This window comes from Rhincodon typus, chromosome 27 (genome assembly GCF_021869965.1).
Source record: "Rhincodon typus isolate 14 chromosome 27, sRhiTyp1.1, whole genome shotgun sequence".
Taxonomy (NCBI): domain Eukaryota; kingdom Metazoa; phylum Chordata; class Chondrichthyes; order Orectolobiformes; family Rhincodontidae; genus Rhincodon; species Rhincodon typus.
This window is the reverse complement of record NC_063358.1, coordinates 16,267,829-16,282,986: the sequence shown is the minus strand read 5'-3', so window position 1 is coordinate 16,282,986 and position 15,158 is coordinate 16,267,829. Positions and strand designations below refer to the sequence as shown.

At 40.7% G+C, this 15,158-nt stretch overlaps 1 protein-coding gene across 1 annotated transcript in view; it reads left to right on the top strand.

Moving 5' to 3' along the window:
- Positions 1-15,158, top strand: part of LOC109932300 (exostosin-1-like) — a 229,096-nt gene that overhangs the window by 161,541 nt on the left and 52,397 nt on the right. The window contains exons 3-4 of the mRNA XM_048613270.1: positions 6,067-6,174; positions 10,940-11,059. Coding sequence (XP_048469227.1) covers positions 6,067-6,174; positions 10,940-11,059 — 228 coding nt within the window. The remainder of the gene's footprint in view (positions 1-6,066; positions 6,175-10,939; positions 11,060-15,158) is intronic.

Here is a 15,158-nt window from a genome sequence, read left to right as displayed (position 1 = left end):
TCTGGTTGCCCTGTTATTGGGAGGATTTTATTAAATCTGGAGAGGGTTCAGAAAAGATTTATCAGGATGTTGCTGAGAATGGAGGGTTTGAGTTGTAAAAACAGGTTGGGACATTTTTCACTGGAGAATAGGAGGTTGAGGGGTGACCTTACACAGGTTTAAAAAACTCATGAGGGGTCTAGATATGGTGAAAAGCAAAGGTCTTTTCCTGAAGTTCAAAACTAGGAGACATTTTTATGGTGAGAAGAGAAAGATTTAAAAAGGACACGAGGAGCAACTTTTTTACACAGAGATCGGTCAGTATGTGGAATGAGCTGCCAGAGGAAGTGGTCAATGCAGGTACAGTTACACCATTTAAAAGACTTTTGGATGAGTCCATGAATTGGAGGGATATGGATCAAACACCAACAGGTGGGACTAGTTTAGTTTGGGAACATGCTCAACTTGGACCAGTTGGATCAAAAGGATCTGTTTTCATGCTGTATGACTCTAACTGAATAATCCATATAGAACACGATGGCAGTTGTGGAGAAACCAGTGTAAGGCAAGACAGTGTTTTTCTCCGAGGAATCTAAAGAACCACACGACAAGATTTAACAACCATGAAACAAGGCTGAGGAACCACCAGGAACAAAAATAATCTTTAGAAGACTTCCTGGTGTGAGGTGAAGTGGCCGCATGTCCATTCCAACTGAGGAATCCCTGCCCTCTCTGAGAACACTCAATGCTGGCAAAGGATCAATGCAACCACATGGATAGGAGAAGTGGACAACACATTTTGACAGGTGCAGAATAGCCTGGAGTCTTTAGTTGGAGCAGCAACAGCTTCAGGTAAGTACTTTCTTATAGACATTAGGCCCCAACACCAGTGGGATCCTTAAAAGAAAAGTTGTTGATGAAACGTTTACATAGAATTTTTCAGTCCTAGCAGCCTTCGATGCTTATTTTAGTCTCAGGAATTTGTTATTGACTGCATCTGATCCAACAGTCAGTGGTCTCGATGCACTCCATTGAGGATTCATATACAGTGACCATTTCCTGTGATGATGAGGCATTGAGGAATGAGATCTTTGAAATTTTTAACAGATTCTCCTTGATTCATCGCAGTATGCAGAAGGCTGAAAAAATGCACGTATAAGGCAAGCCAAGCTCAAAGTGCGATGCCAGGGTGCTATTTCTCGCAAAGCTGAGATTCCATTTAAGCCCATAAGTTGTCCACCTCTCCCAAGGAAAAGCAGATCAAAAACAATGAAAAGGTGTCAATGAATAGTTTAAAGTACTGGCAGTAAGGTGTAAGAAAGCACTGTAAGTCATAAGATTGTCCAACAAGGAAGTATACAATACATGTGTCCACCTTCAGCAGTTTTGCAATACAAGGTCAGTACTTTAAAAGTAAATCAAACAGATCACCTCCAAATCATAAAATTCTCTAGTATTCTAGATGTGTAGTCAATGCTGAGGTTCCTGTCATGTTGCATTTTCATGCAGAAAGTTTCTCAGTGCCTACAAATGCAGCCTAAATTGTTCAGACTGCAGCTCCTCCAGCGCAATCAGTAACCTCAGGAGATTTTCATTGATCATTCACCATCCTTGCACAAGTCTTTTGAAGAAGTGAAACTCTACAATCTTCTTGATGACCCACTCCTCTCTTTGTCCTAAACTTGAGAATACTGAATAAGAACTTCAAGAAATTGTTATACCACTACAATAGCTGCATGGTGATACCTCCCAGCTTTTCCTCAACAGTGCAGCTTCACCATCCCAAGAGCTTTCAATGTCAGATCATCTCTTTGAAGGAATGCATTGTGAAAAACATGAGATTAATTGACATCCTGTGAAGAGGAAACTGGACCTTCCAAAGAGCATCCACTTGTCTTCTAGGACTATGTAGACTTTACATTTACCTAAATAATCTAGAAGCTCATGCCAATATTCTGAGGACATGGATTTCAATCGTAACATGGCAGATCATGAAATTTGAATTTGAATAAAATCTGCAATTAGAACCTGGCCTAATGGTGATTATTAAAAAAAAAGTGCCCATGTCATTTGCTAATGTTGTTTAGAGAAGGGAAGCTGATCTGGTCAACATGTGATTCCAGCCTGTCAAATGTGGTTGACTCTTGACTGCCCTTTGGACAACCAGGGATGGGCAATAAATGCTGGACTAGCCAGTGACACCCTCATCCTATGAATAAATAAAAGAAAATTAATTGCCATCTGAAATGGCCTAGGAAGCCACTGTGTTCACTGGCAATTTGGGATGGGCAAAAAATGCCAGCCTTACTAGCAATACACATATCCCAGACAACTATAAAATAAGTGCTGGTTATCCTGTAGTGAGAGGCTCAGTACTTTGGGTCTCTACTCTGTGAAGTTTAGAAGAATAGGAGGTGATGTCGTCAAAGCATACAAGATTCTGTAGGGACTTTACAGGACAGACACTGGGAGGTTTTTTTTATCTCCTGCTGGAAAATCGAGAACATGGGAGGCACAGTCACAGGATAAGGGGTTGGACATTTAGGACAAAGAGAAGAATCAAAATTTCTTCACTCAATAGGTTGTGAATCTTTGAAGTTCTTTACACCAGAGGGTGGTGGATGCCTCTTTGTTGAATATATTTAGGGATGGAACAGACAGAATTCTGGTCTCTTGGAGGATTAAGATATATGGGCAGTGGGTAGGAAAGCTGAGCTGATGCCAAAGATCAGTCATGACCATTTGAACAGTGGAGCAGGCTCGATGGGACATCTGGTCCACTCCTGTTTCTTGTTTCTGATTTCTTACATTTCTTGTTTTGAAATGAAGAAAGAAACAAAAGGGGAAGAAAATGCAAGTTTTTGTATGGTTTTCTTGGGGTGTTGCTAAGCAATACATAGGGTTGCACTGGATTTTCATTGCTTCAGACCCTTTTTTCCATGATTCCTTGGAGAGCCAAAGTGAAACAAAACTCATTATTTTGAAACTTGCCATTCATTCATTGTTTTATAAAGCTTGTGAGCAAGGAAATGGGAATTGTCACTGACTGGGAATTTTTTCTTATGTTGATGCAAAAAAATTGAGTTCAAAAGGTTCAGTAGAAGAAAGGAACATTAATATTCCCAGCAAATCAATTGCTTAAAAATGACTAGTAAGTTATGATCTGGAGTCCTGGCCAACATTTCTCCCTCACCCAACAATATCAAAAAAAATTACTTGTTAACTTGCCTTATTGTTGTTTTGAAACCTATCTCTCTCAAAGTAGACCTGAAGTTGAACCACCTGATAATGCTGACTGGAGACTGAATTTTATTGCATGCTAGACACTTTGAGATGTTTCTGAAACAGGATGAGACATTTTTTAAAAGCATATTATCGTTTCTTTGCTTCATCCTTTACATCAAAAATTGGGAAATGTCCTCCCTCCCTCATTTTTCCCTGCCTCCTAATTTGCACAGCATATCAAAACTCAAGCTTGACCATGGCTTCTTGACTTACCTCAACATCTCTCTTTACTTTTTTCAGCCTTGGTGGTTTTTCACAGCCAATACCTTGACCTTTCTGTTAAGTTTCTCACCAAATGTATACATTATCTTGGACTTGCTTATTCAGGTGCATGCTCTTGTCACTTGCCATTGGTACAATCATGTTCATGCCCATTAATGTTTGAAGAGAAATCCAAATTCCTAATTTTAAGCAGTGAAACTATGCTACAAGACTTCATGTTTTTAAACAAAAGACTTAAAACAGACACTGTTAACTTAGCAATACGTTCTAAAACAATGGATGTTATGCACGCAACTTTACGTCTTTCCCCAAGAATTTTCTTACACTTTGTGGCACATTAGAGTTATTTATTTTTGTCAGAAATACCCAGAAGTATTACGCAGTCCTCTGGAAATTACTTTCATTTTCCTCAGTTTCAGTTATTCTCACAAATAGAGCCTTCATTTACTACCCCTTGACTGCAGATGCCTTACTTCCTTGTTCTAGGTGCCTTCTCAATAACTTTAAACTAATCTGCTAGGTACTTTTTTTTTTGTCACAAGATTTTCTGGGACAGACCACAGTAGATTTTTTCCACTTGTTTCAAGCTAAACAATTTTCCAGCTTCTGTTCCAAATGAAATTCAAACTGAGATTAAGCTCTTTGCGTCCCATGCAGTAAATGGTGAGATTTTAATGTGTTTTAATCTGTTTTAATGTCCATCCTATTGACTGTCATTTACAATGGCTATCTACTGTCTTCCACAAACTGCACACACCAGATCCAAGCTGCACCTAACTCTCAGCAAGCACCCAGATAACCTGAAATCAGACAACCTCTCCAAGATGCGCCTATCTCCACAAAAATGTAGCATGCTCTAGGGTGTCCTCCCCATGTTCTTTGGGTTAAGTATCCTTCATTTAAAATTCCTTCTTCGATCTGATGAAAGAAGTGTGCTTTGGCAACCTTCAGGGTTTACCAAAGACTTCCAAACTAATTTAGTTACAGCTCCCAAAATAAAAGCATTTCTTTGGACAATCCTTACATGCAGGTGCTACGTCTCCAGTTCTTCAATAGGAAAGGCCACCTAGTCCTTGTGATGATTTTACCTTTCTAGCTCTAAACCTTCTAAATCAACATAGCCTCAATCTTTTAAGTGTGATAGGCTCCAAGCTGGTTTCATTGTACTTTGTTCCAGGGTTGCTTTTACCAGTTTCTCAACCGTACCTGCATTCTCTATAGATAAATCTTCAATTCATAAAACTTGAAGTTAAATTCTAGGACACATGAACCGTGAACAAGATCTCTGAAACACCATGAGTTGGCAAGTGTCTGACAGCAGCTCAGTTTGAGTTGACAATCATCCAGGATTGGCATGGGGATTTCAGAAATGAAGGTTTAATCTCTTGGATGCTGCTGCAAAATTACGCAGGCCAAATTTTCACAGGAACATCAAACAATTTGTGAACCTTTTTAATGTTCTATGAATACATCTGTTTATTAGTTGTACAAATATTGGAGCTTAGGTTGAAAGGCTGTTAAAATGACCATCAAGAATCAGGCAATCCAATAATGAGGGGTCTCTTTGCATCCAGTTGGCTGTGGGACAATGTGAGGGTGTGTGTCAAGTGACCAATGGCAGTGAATGTGAGGGTGGGGTGTTTAGAGGCAAGGGCTCAAGGAAGACACACCAGCAGTGCTGTCAACCATGAGCTTAGTGGATGACTGTTTTTCTTCCTTCGCTGTCACTTTTCTGCTACAATTACTTTGCAATTTACAGTCTATTTCTTTAAAATCAGGCTGGAATTTTCAGGCATTTTACTGAAGGGGCAGTCACATACGGTGGGTGATTGGCCAGCGACTTTCCTGCACCCTCCCCCCACCCCTCCAAAATGACATGGTCGCCACTAAATGTTAGGTGAGTAGTTGCCAAAATCAGCAACCCACCCGCTATTATGAAAAGATATAAGTAACTGGCCAGTTGTGCTTTTTAACAGGCCAATTAGCCTGAATGTCACGCACACGTCCCCATTACTATGTGAACTAAAAACACATTGAAGATAAAGGCAATTGGCTGTCCAATTTGGATAAGTGTCCAGTGCTAAGGGTCTGCTTTTAAAAGGGGTTGGAGAAAGTCGCATTGATTTTACAGGTGATCTAGGATCATCCCATCATAGCATCAATTGATAAATGCACTGCCTAGTGTGAGAGACCAGATTCTAGTCCCTGCTGAGTTGACTGATCATAACCAAGGTGCAACAATTGGTCCCAGCACCCATTTAAGCAGGGAAGGGAGGCCGAAATAAATAGTTTCCATTCCCAATCTCTCTACCATAACCTACTACTAGGAATTGAATATGTGCAGAGGTTTAATGAGACTGAGATTGTTTGCAATGTCATTTTGATGGCATGCTACATTGATATCACTGTCTAGGGTGACAGCTGAAATACCAGAGGGCAATTGTACTTGTGTAAATTTATCACAACACAAGTAACAACTCCAGAGACTGCTTAAAACAGAATGCTTAAAATTCATTATCACCTGTGTCAAACAACATTTAAGTTGTCAAATTAAGTGTGTTTTATTTTGCTTCATCCTAGGCTGCTTGTATCCCAGTTCTGCTCAGTAATGGCTGGGAGTTACCGTTCTCCGAGGTCATTGACTGGAGCAAGGCTGTGGTGGTGGGTGATGAGAGGCTCCTACTCCAGGTAAGGCAATTCCGAAATGGACTCAGCAATAAAGTTCATGTAGACGTAGCTCCCAACTCAATACTTGTACCCAATCCCCATCTCAGGAATAATGTTGAATAAAAATTCATTTCAGTGTTTCAGTTTTGAGTCAGCCTGGCCATGTGAGTCACCTGCATTGCTTTTTCCGTGATGTAAGTAAAAAGAGAAGTATAGTTGTGATGGGTGATTTCAGCCTGCATATCAATGGGACCAATCACATGGGCAAGGGTAACATGGAAGAGGAATTTGCAGATTGCATCAGATTTGTTTCTTAGAGCAGTACATTGCACAGTCTGAGAACAGGCTATTTTACATCTAGCAATATGTAATGAGGTAAGATTAATAAGAGATCTCATAGTTTAGGATCCATCAAAGAGGTAGCTTTCACAGTATGGTAGAATTTCAAATTCAGCTTGAGTGAGAGCAATCTGGCTGTCAAACCTCAACTTCAATATGGGCAATTACAGAGAAATGAAGAAAGAGTTGTCTAAAGTGGGCTGGGAAAGTAGATTAAGGGAAAGGTCAATAGATGCACAGTGGTAGACATTTAAGCAGATATTTCATAATCCTCAGCAAAAATTATTCCAGTCAGAAGGGATTTGATGAGAAGGATGAATCAATCACGGTTAACAAAGGCAGTCAAGGAGAGTATCCAGTCAAAAACTAAGACATACAAAATGGCTAAAGCTAGTGGTAGGACAGAGGATTGGGAATTTTTTTAGGAACCCGTAGCAGATGACTTAAAAAGCTAATAAAGAGAGAGAAAATTGATTATGAGAGTAAATTGGCAAGAAATATTTTTTAAAAAGCAAGAATTTTTACAGGTATGTGAAAAGAAAGAGAGTAGCTGAATAGAATGTGGGATCCTTAGAGGATGGGACTGGGGAATTCATAACTGGGAAATGGCAAATTGTTTAAACGAGTATATTGCATGAATCTTCATTGTGGAGGACACCATAAAATCCCAAAGATAACAGATAAGCAAGGTGCTAATAGGAGGAAAGGTTTTGAAGCAGTATCTGTTACGTGGGACAAAGTATTTGACAAGCGAATGGGACTAAAGGCAGAGAAATCACCAGAACCTGATGCATCCAAGGGTGTTAAAGGAAGTGGTTGCAGAAGTAGTGGAGGCATTTGTTGAAATTCCTGAAATCACTGGGTTCCAGGAGCATTCTAGCACATTAGAAAACTGCTGATGTGTTGACCCATTTGAGGAAGGGAGACAGAAAGCAGGAGTCTGTAGGCCAGTTGTGCGCATTGACTACAGCAGTTCAAGAAGTCAACTTGTCACCACCTTCTCAAGGGCGTTGAGGACCAGGCAATAAATGCTGGCCAGCCTGTAATGCCTACATCCCATGTGTGAATAAAAAAAAGTTGTCCTGACATCCGTTATTGGCAAAATGCTATAGTCCATTATTAAGGAAGAAATAGCAGGACAATTATTAAAGCATAATGCAGTCAAACAGCATAAACATGGTTTGGTGCAAGGGAATCATGTTTGCCAAATTTGCTACAGTTCTTTGAGGCAATAACATGCAGAGATGATAATAGGGAACTGGTAGATATGGTGTACGTGGATTTGTAGAATGCATTTGATAAGGTGCCACTTAAAAGGTTATTACACATGATAAGAGTTTATAGTATTGGGTGGTAATATATTAGCATGGATTAAGGATCTGTTAATATAGAATGTACAGAATCAGGATTAATAGATCTCTTTCAGATATAACAAGTGGAGTGCCACAAGGATCGGTCCCCTGGCCTCAATTATCTACAATCCATATTAATGACTTGGAGAACGTGAAGAGTGCAAAGTATCCGAGTTTATTGATGATATAAAAATAGATGGGAGGGTATGTGATGAGGACATAAAGAATTTGTAAGGGGATATTGGCAGGTTGAGTGAGAAGGCAAAAACCTGGAAGTTGGAATTTATTGTTGGAAAGTGTGAAGTCATATACTTCAATAAGAAGAAACAAATGATAGACTATTATTTAAATGGAGATAGGCACCACAAAAGTGCATGACAGAGGGATCTGTGTGTTCTTGTGCATGAAACATAAAATCTTAGCATGTAGGTGCATCAAAGAATTAAAAAAGCAAATGAAATTTTGGGCTTTATTGCTAGGGAGTTGGAGTTTAAAGATAGGGAAGTCTTGTTACAACTGTACAGGGTGTCAGTGAGGTCACACCTCAAGTACACTGTACAGTTTAGTCTCCTGTATTTAAGAAAGGATGTACTAACATTAGAGGCAGTTCAAATGAAATTCATTGTGCTGATTCCTGGGATTAAGGGATTCCCTTATCAAGAACAGCTAAACAGGTTTGGCTTTTTGTTCATTGGAGTTTGCAAGAGTATGACGTGATGTTATTGGTTCATACAAGATTCTGAAGGGCCTTGACCAGGTAGATACTGAGCAAAATGTTTTCACTAGTGAGGGAATCTTGAAGCATGGGACAGAGTTACAGAATAAGGGGACAGCCATTTAAAACTGAGATGCAAAGAAATTTCTTCTGAGGGTAGTGAATGTCTGGATTTCTCTACCCCAGAAAGTTGCAAGGGCTAGATTACTTAATGTATTTAGAATCATAGAATTCGTACAATATAGAAAGAGGCTATTCAGCCCCATCGAATCTACACTGACCTTCTGAAGAGCATCCCACCCAGACCCCTACCCTATCCTCATAACCCCGCATTTACCATGGCTAATCCACCTAGCGTACTCATTCCTGGACACTTTGGGCGGTTTAGCCTGGCTAATCCACCTACCCTGCAAATTTCTTTGACCTTTGAAGGAAATCAGAGCACCTGGCAGAAACCCGTGCAAACTCCACACATTTGTCTGAGGTTGGAATCGAACCCAGGTCCCTGGTGCAGTGAGGCAGCAGTGCTAACCGCTGAGCCGCCGTGCCGCCGTGCCACCCATGCCCTTTAAAGTGGAGGTGAGATAGGTTTTTGAAATATTAGGGAGTTGAGGCTTATGAGTAGCTGCCGCAAAAGAGGTGTTGAGGCCAGGAGCAGACCAGCCATAATCTTATTGAATGCTGGGGCTGAATGGCCTCCTCCTGCTCATCTTAAGAATATTCTTACGTTCTGTTCTTGCATCTCACTTCCTCATTCCTCACCATGTCCCTAGTTGTTCAGGATTTCACCTAGTAAAGTATATTTGAAATACTTTGTATGCTTGGCTCCTACATTTTGTTCTAGTCAGCACCTCTTCATTAATGAAAGGACACCTTTCCTGTACCAAGGAACTGAAGATAGACGAGTTAATGGAAGGAGGCCTATTGGGTTGATTCTTTCAGTCAGCCTGAGTATCCTCAATTTCACAGAACAGTACACACATTCTTTATTCAGTCACACACTCTGACAGTTTGAACATTACCATCCTTGTTTATTGTTATTGATTTAATCCAGTTATTATCAGTTAAAGTACTGTTCTTTGTTGCTTCCCCTTTGCTCACGGATTTCTCCCCCACCTTTCCAAGACCAACAACTTAAGCCTCTCCCAATTATCCATTCTTCATATTTTCAGCGCAGACAGACTGTCTGATTAAAGGGCCTGAGCGTCATCCTGTTCTCTCCTCCAACATTCACATGTCTTCCAGCAGAGGACACTTGAAGAACAATCAGGAGTAGAAATCCTGCCAATTTTCCCTTCTCTTGAATGATGACAATAAAGTCAGTTGAACTATCTACATCAGTACTTGAGCTGAGGTTAGCTAACGTAACACAAGCTAAGGAACAATCCTGGGATCTTCTTTGTACTTCTGTTCCAATTTGTGTATAAGCTCCACCTTTTAATGGTGTTAGCTATGGCTCAATAGGTAGTACATTTGCTTCAGAGGTAGAAGACTATGGCTTCAAGTCCCAGTGCACAGAAATTACGTTAACTACCACTCCCAATGCAGGAGGTAGTAGGGGTGCCTTTTCAAAAAAATTGCATCCTTCAGGTGAAACCTTGGACGGAAGGTAGTAACCTAGACAGGGTATCATCTCAGTAGAAGACGCTTTCTGTAGCAAGCTGAAGCTTTTTGATGGATCGTATAGAGATTTTTATAGTTAATAATTGCCATGTTTAGGATGAATTTAATTGAATGTACTTATACCAAGCTTCGCTTATTTGGTACTTGCCAGGAATTGCCCATTTTTTGTATGTCAGAAGGCTGCAAGTGCGCTATTGTTGTGTTTACTTAAGGGGGCTAGACAGATTTTTGGTCCGTTAGAATTAAGGCAAATAATTGGATTCAGCCTGTCACTGTGGCAAAAGGTGATGGTTATTAGAATCTCTACAGTGTGGAAAGAGGCCATTTGGCCCATCAAGTCTGCACCAACTCTCTGAAGAGCATCGCAACCCAGACCCAGCCCCTAGCCTATCCTCATAACCCCACATTTCCCATGGCTAACCCACTTAGTCTGCACACCCCTCGAAACTATGGGGCAATTTAGCCTGGCCAGTCCCCCTAATCTGCACATCTATGTACTGCAGGCAGAAATTCACACAGACACAGAGTGAAGCAAGCTCCACCCAGACAGTCAACCGAGGCTGGAATCAAACCCATGTCCCTGGCACTGTAAGGCAGCAGTGTGACCCATATACCATCATGCCACCCTACATGGGGGTCTAACCTTTACTTGAAGGCCTACCTTCAAGTGGTAGGAGGTGAGTGTTTTTTGAAACAGTCTCTGGGCAGCACTTGATTTTAGAAGTTGAAATAAAGCTTCTCCCATTTTACTTTATAGGTTCCCTCAACAGTCAGGTCCATTGATAATGACAAAATCCTGGCATTCCGACAACACACCCAATTTTTGTGGGATGCATATTTTTCTTCTGTAGAAAAGATTGTATCGACCACATTGGAGGTAAGTGAGACAACTTTAGTTACTGATTTTTCTTTTAACAATCCTTCTTTATCCTTGGAAAATGTTTTGTGCATAATATTATTTTTGCCAGCCTTGAATCAGTTGACAGATTAGGAACTGGGTGTTGGTGCCTCTGTGTCAAGTCAATGCTAGTGAGCAGTAATGTCCCAACACACACCACTATAGCTTCACCCACTTGTGTTGAATACCCAAATTACCTGCCAATGCTGGTAAAGGGCACTAAGTACCTTCTCCATGTCTCTATCCTCTTAATGTCTTGGTGAGTGTTCCAGCTGTTTTGTTATAATAAAGGAGCTTGACATTGACTAAAGTCTGAAACTTAAATGTATATTAATTGGCTTTCTGGCCCTGGTTCCAGCATTAAATGTGCTGAGGCTTTCATTACAAGCATAACAGTGGTTTCCTGTAATTGTCAAACTGAGAAGAGGTTGGAGGTTTGACAACAGAGCAAAGGTCGAAGATTGGCAGACTGACCTATGTTAAGAGCACTTGGTTCATTCAGCTTGGTTACTCTACTGTACACTCAAGATCCATTTATCAGAAATAAACAAGAGAATCAAATTTCCAAGCCTGTTTTCCAGCAAATACAGAATTTGAGAGAGAGCAATGAATCTGTAACTCAAGAAATGGATTTGCACCGTAAGATTACTGCTACTCACTCCACTTTTATTGGATAAAAATCATTATATTGAACACCATACTTGTGTGACATATAATATGTTGCTCAGTCAGAGTATTGGAACTAGGGGCAGGAGCAAGCTAAATGGTCCCTCAAGCTGCTTCAACCATTCACTAAAATCATGTTGATCTACTGGAGTATTATGCCATGCAATACACAATGTATTATCCTGTTGCTAAAACAGCTGTGCATAATTCAGTATTACCTGTTTGAGTCAGAGAGTAGTTTTATAAGCAAAGCCAAGTAACTAATGCAAGTAGACACATTCAGTTCAGTTAGTGTTTCTCTCCTCATTTCAATTTGCTCCTTCAAATCTGCCTCATGTGACCACCTGACCTAATGTCACCTGTGTGTCAGAGTCCAATTTTGTTCAGTCACTCTTCTTTGAAACGCCTTGGGATATTTTTACCACATAAATGCAAGTTTTTATTATAAATAGGCAACACTTTCCTTGAGAGTAGTAGTTTTAGGTACAATCTTGTGGAAGTGATGAGGGCCTTTAGCCAGCCAGTGAGCGATGTGTGTGGCCTTGTTTGGGAAATCTGACCAATCAGGCAGTGGAGAGGCCAGCAAAGGGCCTCCACCCAGCATCAGGACACTGAATTCCGACCCATTAAGAGCTGCTGCCCAATCGGAGGGTGGCAACACTCTTTCTCAGCAGCGCCACAGGAAAGTAGTGGCTGCTGCAGGAAAAAAGCCAATGGGCACCAGGTATCACAGAGTAACCCAAGTCAGTGATGGCATAAGATCGTTTTCTAGTTGAGTGGGTGGGAGTGGTCACAGTGTAGGACCTTGCCAGAGGAGCACAGAGTCAACAGCAAGGTAAGGGAGGTGGCTGTCAGTATGCTTTCCCTTTCTCAGGCAGAGAGTGAGACTTTGACAGATTCCCTCCCAAGAGAAGACAAACAGTCCATCATAATTAATTTGTCATGCAACACATGTGGCAGGGCCTCCCTGCAGTTGGTTTAGTACCAGCAGTTTTGGGGACAAGGCCTTTAGTGGTCATAAGTTGTCCACTCAAGAATCTCAGTTGGTGACAGGGCAGGCACATCGGTCAGGCACTTTCTCAATCTGTACCTGCAATGGTCACCCCACCCCAACCCCAACCTGATTAAATGCTGTCCTTGCCTTCAGACGTGGCACTATATTACCCGAATGGTAATCCAAAAGCCAGGTCTAATTCTTGTGAGAATGGAAGTTCAGATTTCACCACGGCAGTTTCAACATTTCAAATGTCATTTTAAAAACTCTGAAGTGCAACGCTGGCATAAGTCAATAGTGACTGATGAAGTTGCCACAATGTTATAAAACCTATATTGTGTATCCTTTAGGAGAGGGAAACTTGCTATCCTTCCCTGGTGTGACCTATGTTTCACTCTTTTCCAACGCTGACATGTTAGTTCTTAATTGCTGACAAAGATTGCCTTCAAACATGCTCTGTATTGTTCTGATGAAGGGTCACTGTACATGGAATGTTAGCTCTGTTTTTCTCTCTCCAGATGCTGCTAGACCTGAGTGCCTCCAGCACTTTGTTTCAGACTTCTGGCATCCACAGTTCTTTGTTTTTATTTTATGCTCGGTATTGTTCCTGCTCTGGCTGTGACCAAGTTTGGACAATAAATGCTGACATTACTCTCTATGTCCATTTTCTGAGCATGAATAAGTGAAGGAAAGTATCCATCCCCTTCCCAAGAGCATAGGAATCTGCACTAAATTATTAGCTCTCAATCTCTTGAAGTTGCCATTTGCACATTTAACTGTGGCAGACATGCTTCCCATATGTATGCATGTGTACAAAGAAATATTCCGTCCACTGCATCATGTACTTCAAGGTATATTATCCCAGGATATTTTCTACTGACTGTATTGTTAGGCCTGTTGGTTTATGACCATTAAATAAAAATTATGGAATCTTAAGCAAACAATCTTAAGAGACAGGGCATTTTGCCTATCTGTTCAGCTGGCCACTGTTTGTTTCATAATATTAGCCTCCTTCCTCCCTACTTTCTCCAAGCCTATCAGTGTAGCCATCAGTTTTCTCCCTTAATGTATTTATTTAGTTTCTCTTTAATTACATCTTTACTAGTTGCCTTAATTGCTGTACATAGCAATGATTTCTGCATTGTGACCACTTACAATTTCACCTGAATCTCCTAATCAAATTATCTTCTTTCTCTTATTTTGTCATGTGATTGCTGATGATGTGTAAATTTGTACATAATGTGTTGACTGATAAGGAAAGATGTAATGTATGGTGTGATTGAGAATATATCATGACACTGATACATGTCAGGCATGGCGAAGAAATAGTGAGCTACTTTGTCACTTCTATCTGACGTAGAAACAACAAAATAAATATTTTTGTTGTGTGAATTGTTAGCTGTTCTACAGGAGTCTGCTTGATGTGGGACATTACCAGTAAACCAGTTAAATGCTCAGACAGTTTTTCTCTAATTAAATATTGAGAAGACCAAGGTCTTTCTGACCACATCAGAAATCCTCTTCTCTAGTTGCCATGGCCATTGCCCAAGGCTGAACCAGCTTTTTCATGAGCATAAACAGAAATTGCTCTGCTCAGGGCAACTTATGTGTAACGGTTGTGAAAAAGCTGAATAAAAACCCGAAAGAACTGCAGATTCTGGAAATCAGAAACAAAAAACAGAAATTGCTGGAAAAACTCAGCAGGCCTGGCAACATCTGTGGAGAGAAATCAGAATTAACATTTCAGGTGTAGGGATCTTTCCTCAGAAATGGTCAGTTCTGAGGAGGGGTCACTGGATCCGAAACGTTAACTCTAATTTCACTCCACAGATGCTGCCAGACCCACTGAACTTCTCCAGCAATTTCTGTTTTTTGTTTCTGATTTCCAGCATCTGCAGTTCTTTCGGGTTTTTATTTAGCTTTTTCACAACCGTTACATGTAAGTTGCCCTGAGCAGAGCTTCTGCTTCATATTGTTAAGACCAGGTGGGATGGTGGTGACTGGCTTCCCTCTTTTTAAACCCCTTTTCATTGTTCACAACAATTATGTTTATTCCTCTTTAACACACAGCTATAACACATCAATCGAAATGAATGAACTAGATCAATATGAAGGAGACAATTCCAGGGTTTTCCTGGGTGAAAGAAAGAGGTATTTCATTACCTACTCACCCAAGAAAAATCCCTAAAACATGTCAAACACAGATAATAAGTGAGGTTGTTGACTTGCTCACCGAGCTGGCTTGTTTTTGTTCAGACGTTTCGTCACCATGCTAGGTGACGTCATCAGTGGAGCCTCCGATGAAGTGATGTTATTCGACTCCGTTTGGAATTTGTACTGTCTGGTCCGTTATGGTGAGTAGTGTCATTTGCGGTTTTGATCTGCCTGGGTTTGTATATGGGGTCCAATTCTATGTGT